Source organism: Coturnix japonica, chromosome 9, assembly GCF_054131305.1.
Source record: "Coturnix japonica strain WE chromosome 9, WE-NBRP24, whole genome shotgun sequence".
NCBI lineage: Eukaryota > Metazoa > Chordata > Aves > Galliformes > Phasianidae > Coturnix > Coturnix japonica.
Genome location: NC_140671.1, coordinates 27,292,288 through 27,311,543, shown reverse-complemented (window position 1 = coordinate 27,311,543; position 19,256 = coordinate 27,292,288). Strand labels below are relative to the sequence as shown.

The following is a 19,256-nucleotide window of genomic DNA, read 5'->3' as shown; positions in this document are numbered from 1 at the left end:
GGAATTAGGTGAAGCTTTTGACCTTGCTGCTGTCGTTTGCTAATGTAGGCAGTCTCCTGAGCAGGGTTGCTGTGCTGCACAGAGCCAGTTCAGAGGCAATAAATGCTCCCTGGGTTTTGTGAAGGAGCCATAGGTCATGGCTCAGCTCCTATACAATTTATCCAGTAGGCTCAGTGGCACCCAATGTCAAATAACCTCTTTGAAATATCTGGCCTAAGCATTTAGATACGTGTAGTTCAAAAGGTGAGAGATGGATACGGGTAATCAGGTGACAAACTGGAACAACTGTTTGATTGCGTTTGTAACCATTAGCATACTCAAGTATTTATCAGTGCTTTAGGCTTTGCACGTACTACCATGCAGTCACCTGGTGTCCAATCAGCATTGATTAGATTAGTTCACAGCTAGTTTGATTTCTCCCTCCATGCAGTAGCTACTGTGGTTTGGTCATTTTGAAGTGGAAGTGTTTGTAGTTTTAATTATGCTTAGGATCACGATTATGCACGATTGAGTGAAACCTTACAAAAGAAAGCTGTATTTATTACAAGTCTTTGCCAGTATTTCATTAATTGCTACAAGTCCAAAATCTATCTCCTTAACAGAGAGTTTCAAATCCACACTGCAATACTGCTGCATATGGGAGGAGGGGGGAAAGGATAATAAGGAACAACACAGGAAAATAGTAAATTTATTCCTATCCAGAAAAGAATGACTGCTTTCTCATACCACACCCACAGCTATTTGTTATGACTGCTGTCTAGAAAGACAGCATTTGCATGTATTCATCACCTGCAATAAATGCAAATGAAGGAGTAAATCCATAATCCTCAGTTTTCCTCTGAATCAGTGGTGAGCTCACCTGTCCCTGTGCGTCATCCCTTTGGCAGAGGGCATTCAAAACTACAAGCCTTAGTGTCACCAGGACCCTGCCACTGAACACAGTGAGCATTGCAGCATTCCTGGGATAACCAGTTAAATAAACAGTGAATGTGAAGTCAGCAGCAGCAGAATGCAAAGAAACAGTAGTGCTGTAAAGCAACAGATGAAGAACTGACAGAGTTTGATCCTGTGGCTTATTTTCAGGTAATAAGGAAAAAGCTTATCTCAGCTTGGTACCTTAAAGTTTCCCATATGCCAGTATGCTTTCCCACCAACACCCTGCAAGACTCTCATCCCTTGCCCTGCAGCAACCTTTAATTACGTGTTTCATTTGACAGCACCAATCACCTCACATGACTGCATGAGGTCCAACTGTTGAGGCATTAGGCTGATAGCTATTACTGATCTTTGCTTTCAACTAATCAAAGAATCGTTATCAAAGGCTTCTGTGCTCCACAAGGAACCATGGCAAGTGCCTCCGTTCTCGTAACAAAATATTGCACAATCCTAGAGATCGTGATCTCTGAGGATCCAGAGTGTTGAGTAAAAGCACATGGAGACTTAACATCGAATAAACTTGGAGCAAGCACAAGTTACATTTTGCCAGCTAGGAAACACAAAAGAAGGCAGAAATAAAGGGGATTCATCACGACCAAGAAGGAACACTCCCATCATCTCTTCTCCTATGCAGCCTTGTCTTGTATGTAGAAATGTTTTGTATTACAGGAACTGTATAAACCATGTCGAACTGCTGGCCCTCCACACACCTCCTTGTATATGTGCATTTTCCTGCTCCTCTAAAATCCCCCTTGCTCACAGTAAGAAGAAAGGAGCTCTTAAATGAAAAATAGGGCTTCTCATGTTCAGTGTTCCAGCAAAATCTGCAGAATGCCCACGAGAATAAAAAAGATTGCAGCCACACAAAGTAAAAGCTTTGACAGTTCTCTCTAAGGCAAAGGCATCAAAGATAGAACATGTTAATTCAGCAGTAACTGCATCTCATGCTCATCACTTCCATGTGCTGTAAGTGGACAGATTGCTAGGCATCCACAGAGCTGTGCAGAAGGAAATGCATATCAGGATTCTGATTTACTTCCCTATCTGTACAAACAGAACTGGACAAACAGGCAAGTATGGCAGATCTTTTTCTGTAAATAGAGACAAGAGGAATGTCTGAACTTACCTGGGTAATGACAACAGGGTTATCTTTCACGGTGGGATCCTTTAGCAAAAGCTGGGCAAAAGTTTCTGTGCCCTCCCCTCCTAAGCCACTAGCAAATGCTGTCATGGTAGGCAAGACAGCATCAGGCAGGTCCAGCCATTTCACCAAGGCCTCAATGAACTCTGTCCTGAAGGAGCTGTAAGGCAACAGAGGCAAGTGAGGCCCTGTAACAGAGTATTTTTGTAAGCCTTGAGTGGTCCCTGCTTCCTTGGGATGTACCAACATATGCTTAAGTCTTCCTTTTATTTTTTAAACCCATTCCACCCCATTTGCAACACTGACTCTGACCCCAGTTTGGTGTGAGCTGCTCCAAAAGCCACTTCCCTGTGTTCATTCCCTGTACCCACATTTAGTACCTTTGCTCTTTTTCAGGGAACAGCCACGCCAGGGATATCCCACAGAGCGCTGCATAAGTGAACCTTTCTGCTTCACCCAGCTGCTGGCTCAGCAGCACACACGATTCCTTTCCTCCTGTTTGTTGTTCAGCCCCCCTGTGCTGTTTTGAAGCTGAACTTTTCCACCTCTCTTCTGTAGCCATTTTTACCTGCAAGTTCAAAGAAGAAAAAAAAAAGCAGAAAGGAAAAAATAACAAGTGGAAACGAGGAATCGAGGAGACAAATCGCCTTCGCTTTTTTCACTGCCACACTTGCTGGTCTGTAGCTGGTCTGTCAAAGCCTAACTTGTGTATCTCATTGCAACATGATGCTGTGACCAGAGACAATCAAAATCAACAGTACTTCTCAAAAGAAGCCGTCCACTTCTAGATGCAAAGAGACTGGGCTCCATTCAGGCGTATTATTCACATATTTACTGCAAAAAGAGATGGAAGAATAAAAGCTCTGCACCTGGCACAGGTAGCGGTATGGCTGCCTGGGTAATAAGTTGCTTTTTTCATCCCCAACCCAAATTGCTCCTCTTGTTCTTTTTGCTGACAGTGTTAAGAAAGTTGAGTCCAGCTGCAGCCCCTGATTGGGACTGTTAATGGAACTACTTGTTTCCCAAGGCCATTGCTATGTTTTCCTTATAGTATAATCTTATCTATACAACCTACTAATGCATGTCACTCAACATACCATGCCCATGCCACATGGAACTAAGGCTGGGCCAAAATATGATTTCCAGAGAGCCAAAATGCAAGCACCTTGTGATCACACGCCTCCAAATGAACTGCTCCAAAGGGCTCCTGGGAGCCTCACTGAGTATACAGGGAGTTTGGGCTGATAATCCAAGCAGCCAGCAGAGAGGATAGAAATCGGGCAGAGGTGACAGCAACACATTTCACAACCAAACATTGGTAAGTCTGCTCCAAAGCTCACTTACACGACCTGAAAGTTCTATTGACTACATCAAGACTCAATCCATTTCCAAAGGGCACATCACAAACCATTTACTTGCTATTTGAATGCTCCCTTTCCTCTGGACCCTGGTGATAGGAACTGGAGACAACCTGCTGTAACAGCATCAACCAAACACTCCATCTCAGAAGATACAGACACAACTTACAGGGTAGTTTAGAATTGCAGTAGAAAGAAGTACAGCAGAGGAGCAGCTCTTTGTAGAGACTGTATTATCTCCATGCTATCTGTCATGATGTTCCAGGTAAGCTGTCTGTCTTGCTGTCCCACCCAGAAATATATTTGAGGCTATTCATATTTCTCAAGGCTTGTGCTGTGTAACAGCTGGTGTATAAAACCAATTCATCACTGGAAGGCTGGGAGCTGCTGTAACTCACATTCCAGCAACACGGGAGCACAAAGTCCTCAGGAATAAATAAACCGTGTTATTTCTATTCCAGTCAAGAGAAGGGGAGGGCCAAGTGATGCTCCCCCAGGGATCAATGCTGCACTGTACTCCCCTCAGCACACAGTACCATGCCTTGGACTGCAGCTCTGAAGGCACAAGGTATCTCCATGCATTGCAGGATTTCAACCCCAAACCCTAAGGCTTTTTATTACCTCAGCAACCCCAAAGCCCTCACAATGGGTGACCAAAATCCATCTCACACCCCTCTGTGAGCTCTGATCTTCCTCAAGCATCCAGAACCCAACCCAACTGCATGGAAATGATGGGACACAAGGACTTCATGTAAAATAACCTTGCACGTCCACTCACCTCTGAGCATAGATGTGTTAACTTATTATGGGAAGCACCATTGGAAATGCAGTGATTTGTGATGCTGAGTGTTTAGAAGGGCAGCTTTGCTCGGCCCTTCTCTGCCACCTCTTCAGGTTCTGAGAAGTACATAGATATTGATTTCTTCAAAAATACCTATAGAAAATGGGGGAAAAGAGGGGAAAAATAGGCTGATGGCACCAAATTCAGGGCTGTACAACATGAGCAATATATAACACTGCTATAAGCTGAAATGTCACTTAATTTCTCTCTTATTTTTCACCATTTGCAACACTTGTTTCTCACACAAAACACTTTTTGTTCCCTTAAGATAAGGTTCTTAACAATTCTATTGAGAAAAGACGGATCCCAACAGGACCCGGAGCTGTGGAGAAGCACAAGAGCAGCGAAGGCAAACGCTCAGCGGGAAAACGCAGCTTTCGGATATAGCATCCAACAAACAACCCTGAAGCAACAGCCTGAAGCCAGGGGTCCCCCGGCCCTGTCCCACCTCTTATCCCGGCCCCGAACCCTCTCGGTTCCGACCCGTTCCGACCCGGAACGCTGCGTTCCCTTCCGCCGCCTCCTCCCGCCCCTTCCGCCCGTCCTTTCTCTGCATATCGCCCTTACGCAGTTTACGTATGGACAGCTCCAAGCGGCTCTGTGCTTTCCTTTACGCCGGTAGCGTAGCTTACGAAGGGCGGGAAGGAAGAGCGCAGCGCTGAGGTGGTGTCTCACCTGAGGTGATGGCGGGCGCCTACATGAGGCGATGGCTTCTTACCTTGGGGCTGGGGAGGAAGCACCAAGGTCAGTTGCTGCTTGATACTTAAATCAGTCGATCAGGAAAGTCTAAGACTCAAGTTGGGAGTGTTAGAAAGCAGGCATTCTTTAATAGAAGCGTTGGATGCGTGGGGGTCATCCTATCATTATAGCTTATATAGCTGATCTTCATATCTTATATACATATTCATATATTATCATTACACATTCATATATTATATATATTACTCGTGTTATGCATGCAGGAGTTTCCTTGAGATCCCTTCCAACCCAGGTCATTCTGTGTGTGATCCTGTGTGTATGTTATGTATGCAGTAACCAATTCCAAGCAGGACCTCCTATTTCCCTGGTAAAACACAGCAGAACTTCCTTATCTCTTTGATCCGGTGATACAGCTCTGTGTGTTACCTAAACAAACTACAGGCTGATCCATCAGCAAACACCAACATCCATAACCCAGAGTTATGGGTGCAATCAGCTTGGCAGGCTCTGCTCAGCTCTGCTTAATTGGCCTTGTAGAAGTCCTAGGGTTGTGTTAAGGCTGTGGAGTTAATTCAGCTCCCTGTAAGGCTGTTGCATTGGTTTCATGGGTTTTGGTCGATATTTTTGCTCTAATGGTGGAGCAGAGCAAGCACAGCTTGGCCCATTTCTCACCATGAGCTATTTCTATGCTACAATACGTCATTTAATCACTATGTGAAACCAGGACCCACCTAACAACTGTAAGCAAGGCAGGGTAATTTGGAACTGCAGCTTGATTGCCACTCAGATTGGTATGAGGGAGAACTGCATGCAAACAAACCCTTTCATGTTTTAGAATACAAACACATATATATATTTACAGCTTTTCACCATAAACTTATATGCCCCTTCAAAGTTTTGCATTGTCATTGAGCCTCATCTTGTCATTAATAGCTGCTGTAAAAGAATTCAGCTCATAGAATGTAATGACTTCTGCCAGCATCCATGAACCCTGAATTAGATCCTGTTAGTGGCTGTAAAGGCTCAAGCATTGCTCCAGTTGAACTGCTGAGCACAAGTCTGGTACAGAGCTGCAGGATGACCATTTTGAGGGAAAACATTCCTTTCTAGCACTACTGTGTGCTATGAGCATCAATGCAGGATCAGTATCTCTTGACTGGAGATAACAAATGGATCCTGGATGTGACCTGTACACCTTTCTAATGTGGATGTTGTTTGGTGCCAGTCTCACTTGGTCTCTTCCCAAGTATCTTCTCTTGAGCCAAACTGCCCTTTAGGTTTTAATTGGGGTATGTTAAGGCTGCAGCCCATGTCATCTTTGTCATCTTATCTTCAGGACAGCGTGTTCTACCCCTTGCTATCTTCTCAATTGAATCAGATCGGTGTTCTGCGCAATTGGTGCACGCTTTTCCTTTAACCCTTCTAGCTTATTCCTTTGTATTCATGCACATCACATTGAGGCTCACGTTAGCATTCATTACAGACATTTATAGTGCCAGCCATCCACTGCTGCTGGTGGAGAGGGCTTGACAGTAACTTGCAATGCTTTCTCAGCTGTAGTTCCTGTCAATGAGGGAGCTGTCAAATGTTAATTGGCACACAGAACTGAAACACAGAAGTCCAAGTAGCATGATGAAGCTTTAATGGACATATTCCATATATTAAAATAAAAGTCAGGTTTGGCGTAGCACGACAATTGATTTTTATCTCTACAAGGAGAATTGTGGACATCTCCAAGAGCAACATCACAATGGAAAGAGAGCAGAAGGAGAAGGGGTACAGGAAGCCAGATAGAGGAGTGCAGCTGAGAGGAGCCATTTCAGTGCTAAATAACACAGAGAGCCTGGAATATCGTGAGCTTCTCAGAGCCTCGCCCTGTGTAAGTTGTGGACTCAAGATTACAAGTGTTGATTTTACCTCTTCTTTTGCATTCAACAACCAACCTCTGCCTTCTCCCACCCCTGACAACAACCTTTTGCTCCATGATACAGACGAAGGTGATAAACTGGGTTCAAATTGCCCCCTTCCATTGGGGCTAGTTGTCCAGTCCCAGATGATCAGGCTAATTATCACAAGGAAAGGTGTGGGTATGTTAAGAGAGCAGGAAAACACAGCACTGGGGGCAGATTTTTCAGTGTCAGATGTTCCAGATAATATTCTATAGCAGTAATGCAGAGATGACACCAACAAGAAGACCAAAGCAAAACAAAGTCATTATGAATCTGGGATAAAAGGCTTACAGTTCTCTCTTAGGAATGTCAGCATATCAATGTATTTTCTATGTTTTCAGTAATAAAATTAAAGCAGCACTCTGCAGAGCCGTTCAGCCTTTAGGGCTATGTCAGACACATTGAATTTATGATGTGTTTGCTCTCAAAGTCCAGTAACTGACTCGTGCTTCTGCCATTGAGCCGTGCAAGGGGAACCAGTCATTATCTCCAGGCATCTCACCTCGTTTCAGGCAATAGCAGCAATGTGGGTCTCCTTATGGCACGACCTGAGCGAGCTTCCATTGCAGCTCCAATAAAACTTAGGAGTGCAGCAAAGCACCATAGACATGAGCAAGCCCAAAGTCAGCATGATACAAATGACCCATTTAATCATCCCGGAGTATATAAACGGGAGGATGAGGATGGTGAGGATCACCAAGAGCAGCAGGAGCAACACAAGTCTCTGCACAGCCAGTCTGTTGTCTGCTGGGACAGTTTGTTCTCTGTTTAATATGTCCTGGCTGCTCTGAGCCCAGCTGCTGCTATCCAGCCCTATACCAGAGCCGTGTACCTCAATACATGAATCAGGGTGTTCCAAGAGCTCCATGATCTCTTCTTTATTTGGCAGCGTGCGGATAAGTCCTCCTGAAACAGATGTGTTTTTTCTGCACAGGGGGCAGGTGATGATCCAGGCGTTCTCTTCTTTCCTAAGGATAAGCTTGAGGCAGACTGCACAGAACGCATGCTGACAGCCCAGCAGCTTCGGGAGCCGGTAAATATTGTACTTATTAAAGCAGACCAGGCAGTCCATGTCTGCAAGAGATGATGAGGGTGAAGGCTGCTCGTTGCTTTTAGAGCTACATACCTCGGGAGAGCTTGGATTTGTTCCCATAGCGAGAGATGCTGAGTTCAAACCTTGTGAAAACGCAGTTTTCAAGGCAGCAGGACTGAGCAGCTCAGTGCCTGCAGAGCTCTCCATGTCTTTGCATTGCCCCTCAGTGAACCCTGCAGTGGGAGCAGGACTGACCTCAGCCTGATGTACTCCACAATCTCCCCATTTCTTCTCACTGCTCAGCGTGGATTCCTCCATGGAGATAAACCTCACTGCAGCTTGTCTCCCGTTATCCATAGGATCTCCCATGTTTCCGTCTCCTTTTAGGTGTCCCTTTATCCCTGTTGTATTCATGCTCCACTGACAGTTGCTTTGCAGTGTGTTGTGCTCTCACAACGTTTTATGAGCTGCAGAGTTAATCATTAGCTCCGTGGCCAAGACGTTTTACAATGGCTGCTATCACCGAGTTCCCATCCAGAAGGAGATCCCATAATGTAATATGTATATATCCCATAATGTAATATGTATATATCCCATAATGTAATATGTATAATAATGACACTGCAGCTTTATTCACAGCCAGACCGAGAGGCTGGCACTGCTATTATTAATCAATTAGTACTTGGTTTGTTAAGGGTGATTTCTTTGGGTTCCAAGCAGTGACAGCCAAAGGAACTCATTGATGTATTGAATGCAGAGCTTTGATTAAGGACTGAATGAAGGGGGTGGGGGGGGAGCAGCAGAAAGAGCTGAAACAACCGCGATTAAAGGGGAAGGAATCCAGGAGGACTCTCACGTGCTGACTGCAGCCCTCCAGCACTATGTATGGCCAATTCCTGTTCCGTTAATCCCAGTTCGTCGTTGGTTTCCCGGTTCGGTTGGTTCGGATGGTTCAGCCCCGCTCCGCCGCTGCCCCCTGCCGGCCGCTCCTCCCGGCGTGCTGAGGGCGGGGGAGCACAGTGGCGGCGCTCTATCTACCTCCGCTCTGTTCTCTATGGTGCCACCCCGCTGTGCATGCGCGGAGCCGCAGACGTTGATGTCCCGCAAGCAGGCGGCCCGGTCTCGGTCCGGAGGCCCCAAGAAGGCCCGGAGGCCTCGACAAGCTGCCGGCGGAGCGGCTGCCAAGCCCTCGGAGGGCGGTGGAGGAGGCCTCGCCAGGCAGCTCCGGGCCCTCGGCCTCAAGTTGCGGGAGGTGCCGGGCGATGGGTGAGTGCCGGAGGGCTGCTCCTCCTGGTTGAGCAGGGACTGCGCCCCACAGGGATCCCGGCTTTCCCCCGTGCCCTCGGATAACGCCGGGTCTGTCCTTCAGCCCTCTTCCTCGCTTGGACAGACTTAAGGCTGTGCTGGCCGGAGGGCTTCACGTCAGTGCGGGGCATTGGAGGACGGGGTTAGACACGTGCTTCTTGAGAAGCTGGTCCATGAATCCTTGGGTTGGCCTTTGTTCTTTGTCTCCGTGGCAGTTCAGGACAGCTTGGCCCTGCACTGTGCCTGCTTTTGAGTTGCTCTGTAGGAGCTGATGACGTGTTCACTTAAATCTTATGTTCTTGCCCTGCATTCTTCTAATCTCAGTTCTTGCTGTCCAGCCTGTGTTTTTTTCTGCTGCAACATCATTGGTTTAGTGGTGTGGGTTTTTAAGCAGTGCTGCCAACACACTAACAGGTAGTTTCTCATTCATTAGCAACTGTTTGTTTCGTGCCCTGGGTGACCAACTGGAGGGACACTCCCGGAACCACCTCAGGCATCGCCAGGAGACTGTGGAATACATGATAAAGCGACGAGAGGACTTTGAGCCCTTCGTGGAGGATGATGTTCCCTTTGAGAAACATGGTACAGTTTCCATAGGACACTCATAGATAGGGTTATTCTGGAATATGGTACTTATCATTTGAGCATTAAGCTATTCCTCATCCTATTACTGTGTTATTATGGTCAGTTGCTGACCTTTAGTAACAGCATCAAGTTTACATTTATTATGTTTCTGTAGAGTTTTCCTGGAACTTATTTGAATTTAGGAAGAACTTGGAAAAGGGAAGAAAAAAAAGCAAAGAGTGAAAAGTTAGGGGTTTTTTACAAGGAGAAAATGAAGCCCACAAGGTTTCACTTGAGAAAATGAAGCATCCAGAATATTGGTGGCCATTGAGTGCTGACTTCCTTGGATTCCTTTCTCCTTGACGTGTGATGTTTTATAGTGTTAATCTAGAGGAAGATCCAAAGCAGAGACCAATGCAGCCTTTGTTCTCACAGCCTTGTGCTGGTGCCAAGTGACTTGAAGGTGATCCATGAAAGCAGTGTGGTCTTTTAGTATGTGGCACCTTTCCAGAAGCTAATACAGGACTGATGGCCTTGCATAATGTAAGGTGTGCTGCCTTTTCTGGACTCTCTGTGGTCATTTAATACTCATAAACTTCTGACACTGCTGGATTCTTGCCCCTGCAGTTGCCATTTAACAGTGGGATTTCCTTTCCAGAATTTATTTCTTGGGCCCCTTGTTGAAATTTTATTACTCTCTATCGCTGCTTTTGGAACTGTCAGAAATTGGTCTCCAGCTCTTATAAATATCTTGAATTTTTTTCCTTCAGTTACCAATTTGGCAAAGCCTGGTACCTTTGCTGGCAATGATGCTATTGTGGCCTTTGCGAGGAACAATCAAATGAACGTGGTTATTCATCAGCTGAATGCACCGTTGTGGCAGGTGAGTAAAGAAAACTTCTGTGTTCTGGCCTAACTTCTAGTTGATGGATGCAAATGGTTGAAACTTTCTGATCCATCAAAAGAGCACAAAAATACTGCTCAGCAGCCATACTTAGATTGGCATGATGGAGAGCTGGCCTTGCTTTTTCAGCCTTGAAGAACTCAGCTTGACGTACTCAGAAGCACTGTGGAGTTGGGCATCCCTGTGATGACTTCTTAGGGCTTTAATGACCTTTAACTTTTTCTTTATACTGGCTGAAAATGTCAGGCTCCAAGTTAGCACAGACACACGGGTTATGTTGCTGGCTTTTTGGGTAACTCTTCACCTTTTTCCAGTGTTTTGTTTTTGTTTTTTAATCTGCACATACCTTTAGCTTAAAATTCCACTGTACTTTGGAGAGAGCTCAAGTGAGGCTTCAGTACTGACAACCAAAGAGATTGGCTTATTTTCAGTCTTAAGATTTGTTAGATAACCACTTAGGCTCTGACAGATGAGAAGTGTTGAAAATAAATCTGAGATTCAGCACGATGAACAACTTAATAGGATAAAAGGCAGGAGTTAAATGTAACCTATTATTGTGTTGGAGCTCAGAGGTGAACAAGTGTAAAACGGGTGAATGGGGAATATCTCTTGTGAAATGTTGTTAATGCAACGCAGACTGCAGACTTGGTTGAAAGGTGACTTGGTGTAAATGCTGCAAGCTGGGAAAAGACGTAAAAGGATTGGGAAACTGGAGCCCTAAAGCAAGCATGCTTTGTTTTTTACTTACTGGCATCTTCTCTAGCAGAGGTGTCATATCTTTGAACTCTGGCTGTGACAGGTGAGCAAAGGAGACTTGCAAATATGGTGTAATATTCTGCATTCCTTGCAGGAGTTGAAATGATGTTAGCTTTTATCTCACAGATCCAGCTAAATTCTCATGGTGAGAATACTCTTACAAAAGCTGCAGTGTTTGGTGCTGACAGAACAGAGGAACTTTTGATTATTAATGATGCTCTTGAGTTAATAGATTCTTGTCATTTTTGTTTATTGCTATTTCTTTTATAAGCAAAACATCCACTTCAAATGCAGATCACTAAAACGCTGCCTTGTCACAACTGCAGAACAAAACTGCCATGGGTGACTGCTTCTACTGCAGTCCCAACTTGATCAAGCTCTTTTTCCTTACACTTGAGGGGTTAAAAGGCATCACACCTTGAATGAACACTGTCACTGAAGATGGGTTTGGAAAAGATCATCAGAAAACTGTAATTGTTTCTGTAGAAAGCTTAGAAAATCTTCTTAAGCTTACCGTTACAATATTTTCATGCTGTGTTTTGTTTGTAATGAAGTAACTGATCCCACAATGTGTGTCTTACCCTTCACACAGAAACTGTGTTGTTACTGTAGGTATGTCTGGATTATTAGGTCAGAGTTTCCTGTTTAAAGATACTTAATCAGCTACGTACTTTTCTCCTAGCACGGTGTTAATCATTACTTCAATAAGTAATGCTAAGGAAAATGTGACTCTGAAGTGAAGTTCAAATGCTCATTTGCAGTCTGTTTGTTTCGATCAGATTCAAGGCACTGACAAAAGCGATGTGAGGGAACTGCATATTGCGTATCGGCATGGAGAGCACTATGACAGTGTGAGGAGAATCAACGATGATTCTGAATCCCCAGCATATCTTCGGATGGAGGTTGGTTGTGTCAGAGTGACCTGATCAGCTGAGGCTGACAACTAGCAGCCGAATGTCACCGGTTTATTTACTTCCTCATTTGCACTGAGAGAAGAGTTTGGTCCTTGTCCCATCCTGGGTATGGAAGAATCCCTAAGATCAATTTAATTAGTACTGCCAACTTTCTTTGCCATATGTGAAGTGCTTAAATTACTGGCCTGGAAATCAGTCTTGAATGTGATGCACTGATGTATGGGCTGTAGGAGTCCTGAGTCAACACAATCTCAATTAGATTCATCACCTCAAATACAAAACCAAATGGGAAGGAGGAAACAGATGGAAATGCAACATCCAGATACAATAATCTTCATATCTCACTTTTTCCTGTTAATGAGTGAGCTGCCCTGTTGGCAGGGTTTGTCTGCATGTATTTGTATTTATTGCTTCATTTAAAAAGCCAGTGATTGATAACTGATGTGCATGATCTTGTAGTATGTAAGAGTTTTCTAAGTGGAGTGTTTATGAATCTTAGGAAGGGGTGTCAGGGACAGTGGAAGTTACACAATTTCTAAGATACTTTGATTTTTCTGAGAATGCTATGATCCAATTTATGTTAGTGTCAAACTGTATATGATAAAAGTAATGCACACTTCTGGGCTTTGCTTTTCTTGTAGATGCTCCCCAAAAATGAATCAAATAAGGAGGAGGAAACGAAGCAACAGAAGGATGACTCTGAAGATGAGACTGAAATTGAAATGGAGGCTGCTGTACAAAAAGTGTGCAGTGCAACTGGGTGTTCAGTAAGTATTGAGTGCCCTTTTTATGCTCCATATTCAAAACTTCTTGATATGTGAAGGTAATCTTGGAGGAAAAAAAGTGTTTGTCCTGGACAATCTCAATACTGCAGGCATAAATTAGGGTGCGTAGTATGCTAGAATCAATCAAGTATACTTTGTATGGATAGTGAATAGTTTTGGAAGCTTTGTCTTAGAGTCTCTATCAAAAAAACCTCTTGGTTTAAAACAGATTCTGTAAAATCTAGACATCCCACACTCCACAAAATTTAGCTTTGGTCACTAGATTACACATGGTTACTGAAGATGCAGAGAACAGAATGGATCAGGAATGTTGGCTGTTGAATGGCTGTCTGTATGTCTGGTTTGAACTCTCTGTGTGTTATCTTTCTCTTGGACAGGACATTGAGTTGGTAAGCCAGGTTCTGAAAACGGAAGACTATAACTTAGAATCTGCAATATTTGCCATCTTTCAAGTGCAGGAAGTAAAAAGAATCAGTAAGTACGTGGACTTTGTCACTTAGTGCTTCAGAAAAATGCTGTCTGACATTAACGTTCACTGTAAACAGCAGTTCAGCAGGGACAGTGGTAGCAGAAACTTCCTGTTAGCTGTGCTGCTGCCTCTTCTTATGTACTCGGAAAACTTTGGAGGGCAGATTTTGTGCTCCTGCTTAGTCTTTAGGTAACAATGAGACAGACCTGGGACTGCTGAAGGCACTAAACTGAGTTCTGATATGCCATTGAGCGTATCCTATTTGTTGTTCTCCACTAAAATCGTGAGAAGCTCTGTGTAAGATTAGTAATCCCTGGAGCCATTCTTGTGGCTTCCTGACCACATAACTGAGCTTTCAGGTTTATAACATCTCCAAGCACGTTGTGTCCTAGTTCTTTTCTCTGGACAACCTGATGTACCCAGAAGTGAGCAGACTGGTCTTTGTCTTTTTCCATATTCGACCCAGCTTCCAAAAGAAATCACTGTTCCAGAAAGAAAGAAGGAATTGGCTGACAGAGACAACTTCTGTATAGAGTGTCTGAGAAAAAGCTCTGTTGTTGGTAGGTGCTGAGGAGCAGAGTGATCCCCAGAGCAATGGTCAGGAACTGTGTGCCTCAGCTCTGTGTGAGGAGAATGGAAGTGGTTCAGGAATCTTGGGAAGTCAGAGTTTGCATCGACGTGAAACAGAAGATAAATTGAAAGGACAGGCTAGATCTGATGAAGAGAGTCGAGCTAACAAAAACGTAAAGGTATGTGCATGGTGGTTTGGCAGTGATTTAAACATCCTTTAAAGTTTAGGGGAACGCTGTGGATTGCTTAGCCAGCAACTGTTCTCCTTTTCATTAAAAAGTACTTTGGGTTACTGGATTTTGTTGCTGCTACAGTTGTGGCTTTTCTCAGAGGCGAACATTTATTAATGACAAATGGCACTCTTCCCACAGTGACACAAAGTTCAGATAAATAGTCTGGAATAAACATTTTCTGGCAGCTGCTTTGGTATCTGCTCGCCTCCTTTCCACCGTGTTATTTTTCCTCAGCTGGGCAAAGAATGTCTGTTTTCAGCTTTGTTTTTATTCCTCCTTTTTCAGGTATTTAAAAAACAAAAGAAGGAACAGCAGCGACTGGAGAAGAAGAAGAGGCAGGAAGAAAGGCACCGGCAGAAGGTTTTGGCCAATAGGAGTAACTGTGCAGATAACAGCAAGAAAGAGGTGGACTCAGATAACCAGATAACCTTGGTGAAGACCATGGCAGCTCTAAATATATGACTGAACGTGTTCTAAGCGTTCTGGTGAGAAAAGCAAAGGAAACTGGTGAAGATAAATCTCCTCTTAAGCAAACTTCCAAGCATCTCTTGTTACTGTGAAGTTGTTTTTTGTGGAGATGGCTGAGCATATAAGCACTTTGTTTCTTCACTTGCAGGGCAAGCAGTTGTTGAGTAATCCTACAGCAACCTGTGCTGAGAGAAGAGCTTTAACCAAAAAGTAGGGACTGCTTTTCATTATCTTGGTGGTGATGATGATGATAAAGGTGAGACAGTTTTCCTCACACAGCAACATCGGATTTGCTTTGAGATCTCTTCAAATGCTTAGATTTATTATAGCAACTTTTTACTGTGGAGAAGATTTATTTTACCTTACTGTCAGGGAAAATGTTAACAATTCTCAACTCAGGAATGTGCTGCTTTTTTTTTCTATTTAAGTTTAAAAAATAAGGGAATAGTCCCAGAATTCTCTTAAAGTGTTAGCCAACACTATCAAACATGAGATTCCTCTTTCCTTTTTCATCTGAGTGGACTCCTGAGGCTGCAGGGCTGATACATTTGATCTGGTGAAGTCTAACAAGGTAGTAAAATACGATACGAGCAGGCTTGGAGTTTGTGCTGATTGTTGTTACTTGGACATCTGGAATCTTTTCTCCTTTACCATATTCTGGAGCTTTAGGGCAACTCCTGAGTTTTAGTCCAAGCCAGGAACTTGATAGTCATTAGTCTCTAAATGAAATTAGAACCAATGGATCAGGAGTCTTGGGGAAAAAGCTTCCAAGCAGCAATGGTTACTGGAAACCACGCCTGGTTCACTCTTTGTAAATCAAGCTTTTTCTAGGGTAGGATTTTCACCTTAAATTCCTCTCAGGTATGGTCACTAGGTACCATTAAAGTATGCAGCTTGAAACCTGTGGTGCTTTCCACTACAGAATTGGGAATTTGAACTGAAGTGGAAGCACTGTAGGACTTGGCTGTAGATTTATGGCCATTTACATGTGAATGTAAAGATGCCTTGCTGTTGGCTGGAGTGAAATGTGTTTGCACTCAGAAACCTTAGAGGGCAGCATTGACTTGATTAGCTGTTTCCCAGCTAGGTTCTATCTCATTTTTCCCTTCTGGTAAAAATGTTTGGTTCAAATTTCTGACCAAAGAGAAGCTTAGGTATAACTTGAAGTCCTCTCTCAAATGGAAACCTAAAGCCCTGGCAGTGCCCCATAGCTTTAGTAAGTAATTAATTAGCAGGGCAGAGCTGGTTTGCACCTGCAGTTTGGCTGCCTTGTACTGTTGGATCCAATAACTCTGCTGCAGCTTTCCCACCCATTCAGGCACTGTCTTGAAACAACACATTAGAAGTTGTCTTGGAAAACTATTTTTATTTGCAAAGATTTTTTAATGATTTCTTTAATTCTGAGGAGCAAGCTTTCCTTGTGCACCAATTCAGGGTCTGGCAGGCTTGGTGGAGAGATTCCAAGTGCCTTTTTGGTGCAGTGAGTCTGGAGTTGTGCCTTGCTCCATCTCACTGCAAGAAGAGAATCTCAATTTAAAACATTTCCTTCAGGTTTCAAGTCTGGCATCTCTAGCAACGGGGAAGTGAGCCCTTGCACTTGAAGTTTGAATAATTCTGGTAGCTTTTGCTGAAGGTTCCGAGGTGCCTCTTGAAACACTCTGCTGCCTTCTTGTCACACTCGCAGGTACCTCTTTTACATGAACTCCCAGATCCTGGAGGAAAAGGAGAGGAGGGCAGAAGCTTGGAGTTACTTTTCAAATCATCCCCATGAACCTTAGGGTAGCTGAGGATGAATCCTGTTGCCACTATACACCCCTGGGGCATGGAACTATGTGGCTACAAACCAATAATGACCCTAGAGGGAGCATTTAGTTTAATTTATATAGAAATCTGTGTAGATGATGAGGAGGTGCTCGGTTTTGGTCCCCTTATCCAGAAGTGATATTGTTTGCTCTGGGTTGTCACAAGGGGCAGCACAATGACCCTATCCAGATTAAAACCTCAAATGTTCTGTGTCCAGCTTGGCTGGGTCAGTATTTGACCTCCACAGAAGAGGAACCCTCATCCTCTGGGAGCTCTCCTAGCTCTCAACTTTCTCATGGCCCCAGCTGGTACATTAGCACCACTTCTGGCACCTTTCCTTCTCTTCCACCCCCTCCCCAGCAAGTGGTTTCCCAGCTACGTTGGTATGAAGGACATCAAGGAAGGGATTCCCTGGAAGTGAGAGTGGTTGGGCCTCGCGCCATCTCTTACCGCATGTGATCTGGCCTCCCTTGATGGAGAAATTGTAATGGACAAGGTGGGGAACGCAGGTCAAGGATGTCAACCTCTTGTAGCAGCAGTCGTGGGCATGACAGCACCTGGTGTCACATGAAGTTCCATCAGGGCAGGGTGAGGAGCATAGGGGAAATGGTGGTGCACAACCTGTGCAAAGCTGCACGTGCTGCACCACCACATTCCCATTTTTCTGCCTCAGCAACTTGGTGTAACACCAAATGGCTGCTTTAATTAGCCTGGCTTTGTTAGATGATCCTCCTTTTGAAAGCAGGTGAGCACAGCGTGAGCTGCTGCTATCGAGCGGCTTTTAAAGATGTGCATTAGGGTTACACTGACTGTTATGGCATTACTACCTCAGCTTCTAGCCTCATACACAAGGAGAGGCAGAGAAGACCAATGATATGAGATTCAGGAAAAGCTGTGTGTCCTTCCCTGCTCTGCCTGCCCCAGCTTCACCCTGCATTGAGCTTTGGGAGAAGAGGGCTGGCAGCACCCTCTGCTTCCTTGCTTACCAGTCAGTTGGATCCACCGGCATCTTGGATCCCCCAGGGCCGCAGTGGCAGCCGTAGGTGTTGTAGGACAGCGCAAACTTCCCAGTCTTCTCCTTAATCATGGAAGCAAACTGAAGCAAGTCGCAGCTCACGGGGGCCAGCCCTGCAACTGGAGACATGCTGTTAGTGGCGTTGGAAAGAGAACCCTCTAAAAATGGACTAAAAAGAGGAGCCATCAGCCCCAGCCTTGCCCCATCACCATGCAGGGGGTACTTACAGCAGATGAGGAGCACCAGGAGCTTCATGGCCTCGTGGTAGGCAGCACTCGTGATGAGCAGGATGATCCCAGGGTGCCGAGTGTGCACCCAGCCTTACGTTTTATAGACAACGTGTGTCCGCTCAGCGGGATTCCTCCTTTGATTTCTCCAAAGTGGGCAAATATTGACAGATCTCACCATATTGGTTCCGTTACATGTGCAAACTGCTCCTGGCATCTTGGAGGCCTGCTCAGGTGTAATTCCCATTACTGGAAATGTCGGGATGCCCTTTGATGGGAGGGTAGGGGATGTTTACATGGACTGGAACTGAGTGAAGCCTTGTCTGTGCATGACTGGTTATCTCAGCGCTCTGCACAAATAGGGAAAACTGAAGGGAAAACAGGAACAATGTTGTCCTTAAATGGCTTTCAAAAGCACCGTGCTTTATCTTACTGTTTCCTTAATTGCTCACTTGGACAGGGAGAAAATCCCTTCCTGCTCCGATGTGGGTGAGATGCAGAGCTGTGGGTTTTGGTGATGCTAAATATTGCATGTCTCTGTGCCCCAGCAAGTGCTGTAACAACGTTCTTGGGATCTGTCTGAGGTTGCTGGTAATAATTAATGAATTTGGCATGTTTACATGGAGTTGCCTTTTTTCTCTCCTCCCGTCCCCCCCAGTACGTTATGCACCAATTCCAGTGCTGCTTTTCAGCACTTGTGCAGCTCACTTCATTGCATCTGAGCTCACAGAGCTGCCCACAGAGCTCCATGTGAGCTGATTTGTATAGCAGGATGTCCGAGAAGAAAAACACATCAAAATTAAACAAGGAGAGAGTGTTTCAACTCATCCTGGTGTGCAATCTGTCAGCTGAATCACCTCTGTTATCCCATCCTGCCAAGGACACGATCCTTGATTTACACCTTGCAAACAGCAGCTGCTTGGCGCAGGGCTGCACTTTCCTTCCTAGTGGGTGCTTGTGCCCCCCCAGGGCTAAACTGTGGGTGCCTGGTTTGCAGCTGGTGGGGAGCATTTCTGATTCAAGGGATACTTCCTCATTCAGGGATTCTTCCTTGTTTAATGGGTATTTCCCAGCACCACTGTCATCACGTCTGGGACAAGCTAGGGTGTGAATTGCAGCTGGCAATGCCCAGGGCACAGCACAGTGTGCTCCTGCTCCTGGGGGACACCAGCTTTTGTGACTGTTTTTGGGGTTATACTTTGTTACAGAGCCCCATAGGGTTTGCAGCACTGTCCAAGCATTCCTGTGAGGTCAACTGTGCTGAATTCACCTGCAGGGCAGAAAAC

General features: G+C 44.9%; 5 protein-coding genes across 12 annotated transcripts in view; 2 read left to right on the top strand and 3 right to left on the bottom strand.

The window, feature by feature from the left end:
• The window catches only part of HTR6 (5-hydroxytryptamine receptor 6), a 36,844-nt gene extending 33,083 nt beyond the window's left edge, over positions 1–3,761 (top strand). Inside the window, exon 7 of the mRNA XM_015882302.3 lies at positions 2,474–3,761. The gene's annotated coding sequence lies outside the window, so the exon portion shown is untranslated. The remainder of the gene's footprint in view (positions 1–2,473) is intronic.
• The window catches only part of TMCO4 (transmembrane and coiled-coil domains 4), a 31,758-nt gene extending 26,954 nt beyond the window's left edge, over positions 1–4,804 (bottom strand). Inside the window, exons 1-4 of one of the 2 annotated variants that reach the window (XM_015882299.3) lie at positions 4,725–4,804; positions 4,214–4,369; positions 2,458–2,645; positions 2,063–2,237 (exon numbers count right to left, since the gene is read on the bottom strand). In XM_015882299.3, the coding sequence (XP_015737785.2) occupies positions 2,063–2,237; positions 2,458–2,639 (357 nt within the window). In that variant the 5' untranslated portion in view covers positions 2,640–2,645; positions 4,214–4,369; positions 4,725–4,804. The remainder of the gene's footprint in view (positions 1–2,062; positions 2,238–2,457; positions 2,646–4,213; positions 4,370–4,724) is intronic. The other variant, XM_032448668.2, reaches the window with a different exon arrangement.
• Positions 4,805–6,821: 2,017 nt separating this feature from the next.
• On the top strand, positions 6,822–18,589 carry OTUD3 (OTU deubiquitinase 3). Of its 7 annotated transcripts, none has more exons than XM_085508978.1 (9): positions 6,822–6,854; positions 7,859–7,957; positions 9,696–9,844; positions 10,597–10,709; positions 12,266–12,388; positions 13,042–13,167; positions 13,563–13,659; positions 14,219–14,403; positions 14,743–18,589. In XM_085508978.1, exons 3-9 carry the CDS (start codon positions 9,781–9,783, stop codon positions 14,917–14,919), a joined length of 885 nt encoding a protein of 294 aa, XP_085365104.1. In that variant the 5' UTR covers positions 6,822–6,854; positions 7,859–7,957; positions 9,696–9,780; the 3' UTR covers positions 14,920–18,589. The 7 variants fall into 7 exon arrangements, 3 of the variants coding, with proteins under 3 accessions (XP_085365104.1, XP_015737791.2, XP_015737790.2); XR_014931828.1 differs by lacking the exons at positions 6,822–6,854; positions 7,859–7,957 and adding an exon at positions 9,038–9,223 and having other exon boundaries at positions 13,563–13,663; positions 14,743–14,942; positions 15,074–18,589; XM_015882305.3 differs by lacking the exons at positions 6,822–6,854; positions 7,859–7,957 and adding an exon at positions 9,038–9,223 and having other exon boundaries at positions 14,743–14,942; positions 15,074–15,518.
• Positions 7,283–8,505, bottom strand: RNF186 (ring finger protein 186). Its single transcript, XM_015882308.3, has one exon. The coding sequence runs from the start codon at positions 8,369–8,371 to the stop codon at positions 7,433–7,435; it is 939 nt and encodes a 312-aa protein (XP_015737794.2). The 5' UTR covers positions 8,372–8,505; the 3' UTR covers positions 7,283–7,432.
• LOC107323344 (group IIE secretory phospholipase A2-like) lies at positions 16,495–18,047 on the bottom strand. The gene is made up of 4 exons (XM_015882321.3): positions 17,971–18,047; positions 17,715–17,862; positions 17,179–17,285; positions 16,495–16,637 (listed from the first exon to the last, which is right to left on the bottom strand). The coding sequence occupies exons 1-4, from the start codon at positions 17,996–17,998 to the stop codon at positions 16,495–16,497; spliced, it is 426 nt and encodes a 141-aa protein (XP_015737807.2). The 5' UTR covers positions 17,999–18,047.
• Positions 18,590–19,256: the final 667 nt, after the last annotated feature.

Coding starts and splice junctions, on each gene's coding strand:
- RNF186 (XM_015882308.3), bottom strand. CDS start 8,371: ATGAATACAACAGGGATAAAGGGACACCTAAAAGGAGACGGAAACATG.
- OTUD3 (XM_015882304.3), top strand. CDS start 9,054: ATGTCCCGCAAGCAGGCGGCCCGGTCTCGGTCCGGAGGCCCCAAGAAG. Junction 9,224..9,695: donor CGGGAGGTGCCGGGCGATGG/GTGAGTGCCGGA, acceptor CTCATTCATTAG/CAACTGTTTGTTTCGTGCCC. Junction 10,710..12,265: donor TGAATGCACCGTTGTGGCAG/GTGAGTAAAGAA, acceptor TGTTTCGATCAG/ATTCAAGGCACTGACAAAAG.
- LOC107323344 (XM_015882321.3), bottom strand. CDS start 17,998: ATGAAGCTCCTGGTGCTCCTCATCTGCT. Junction 17,863..17,970: donor CCTGGTGCTCCTCATCTGCT/GTAAGTACCCCC, acceptor GCATGTCTCCAG/TTGCAGGGCTGGCCCCCGTG. Junction 17,286..17,714: donor CCGGTGGATCCAACTGACTG/GTAAGCAAGGAA, acceptor ATGTGACACCAG/GTGCTGTCATGCCCACGACT.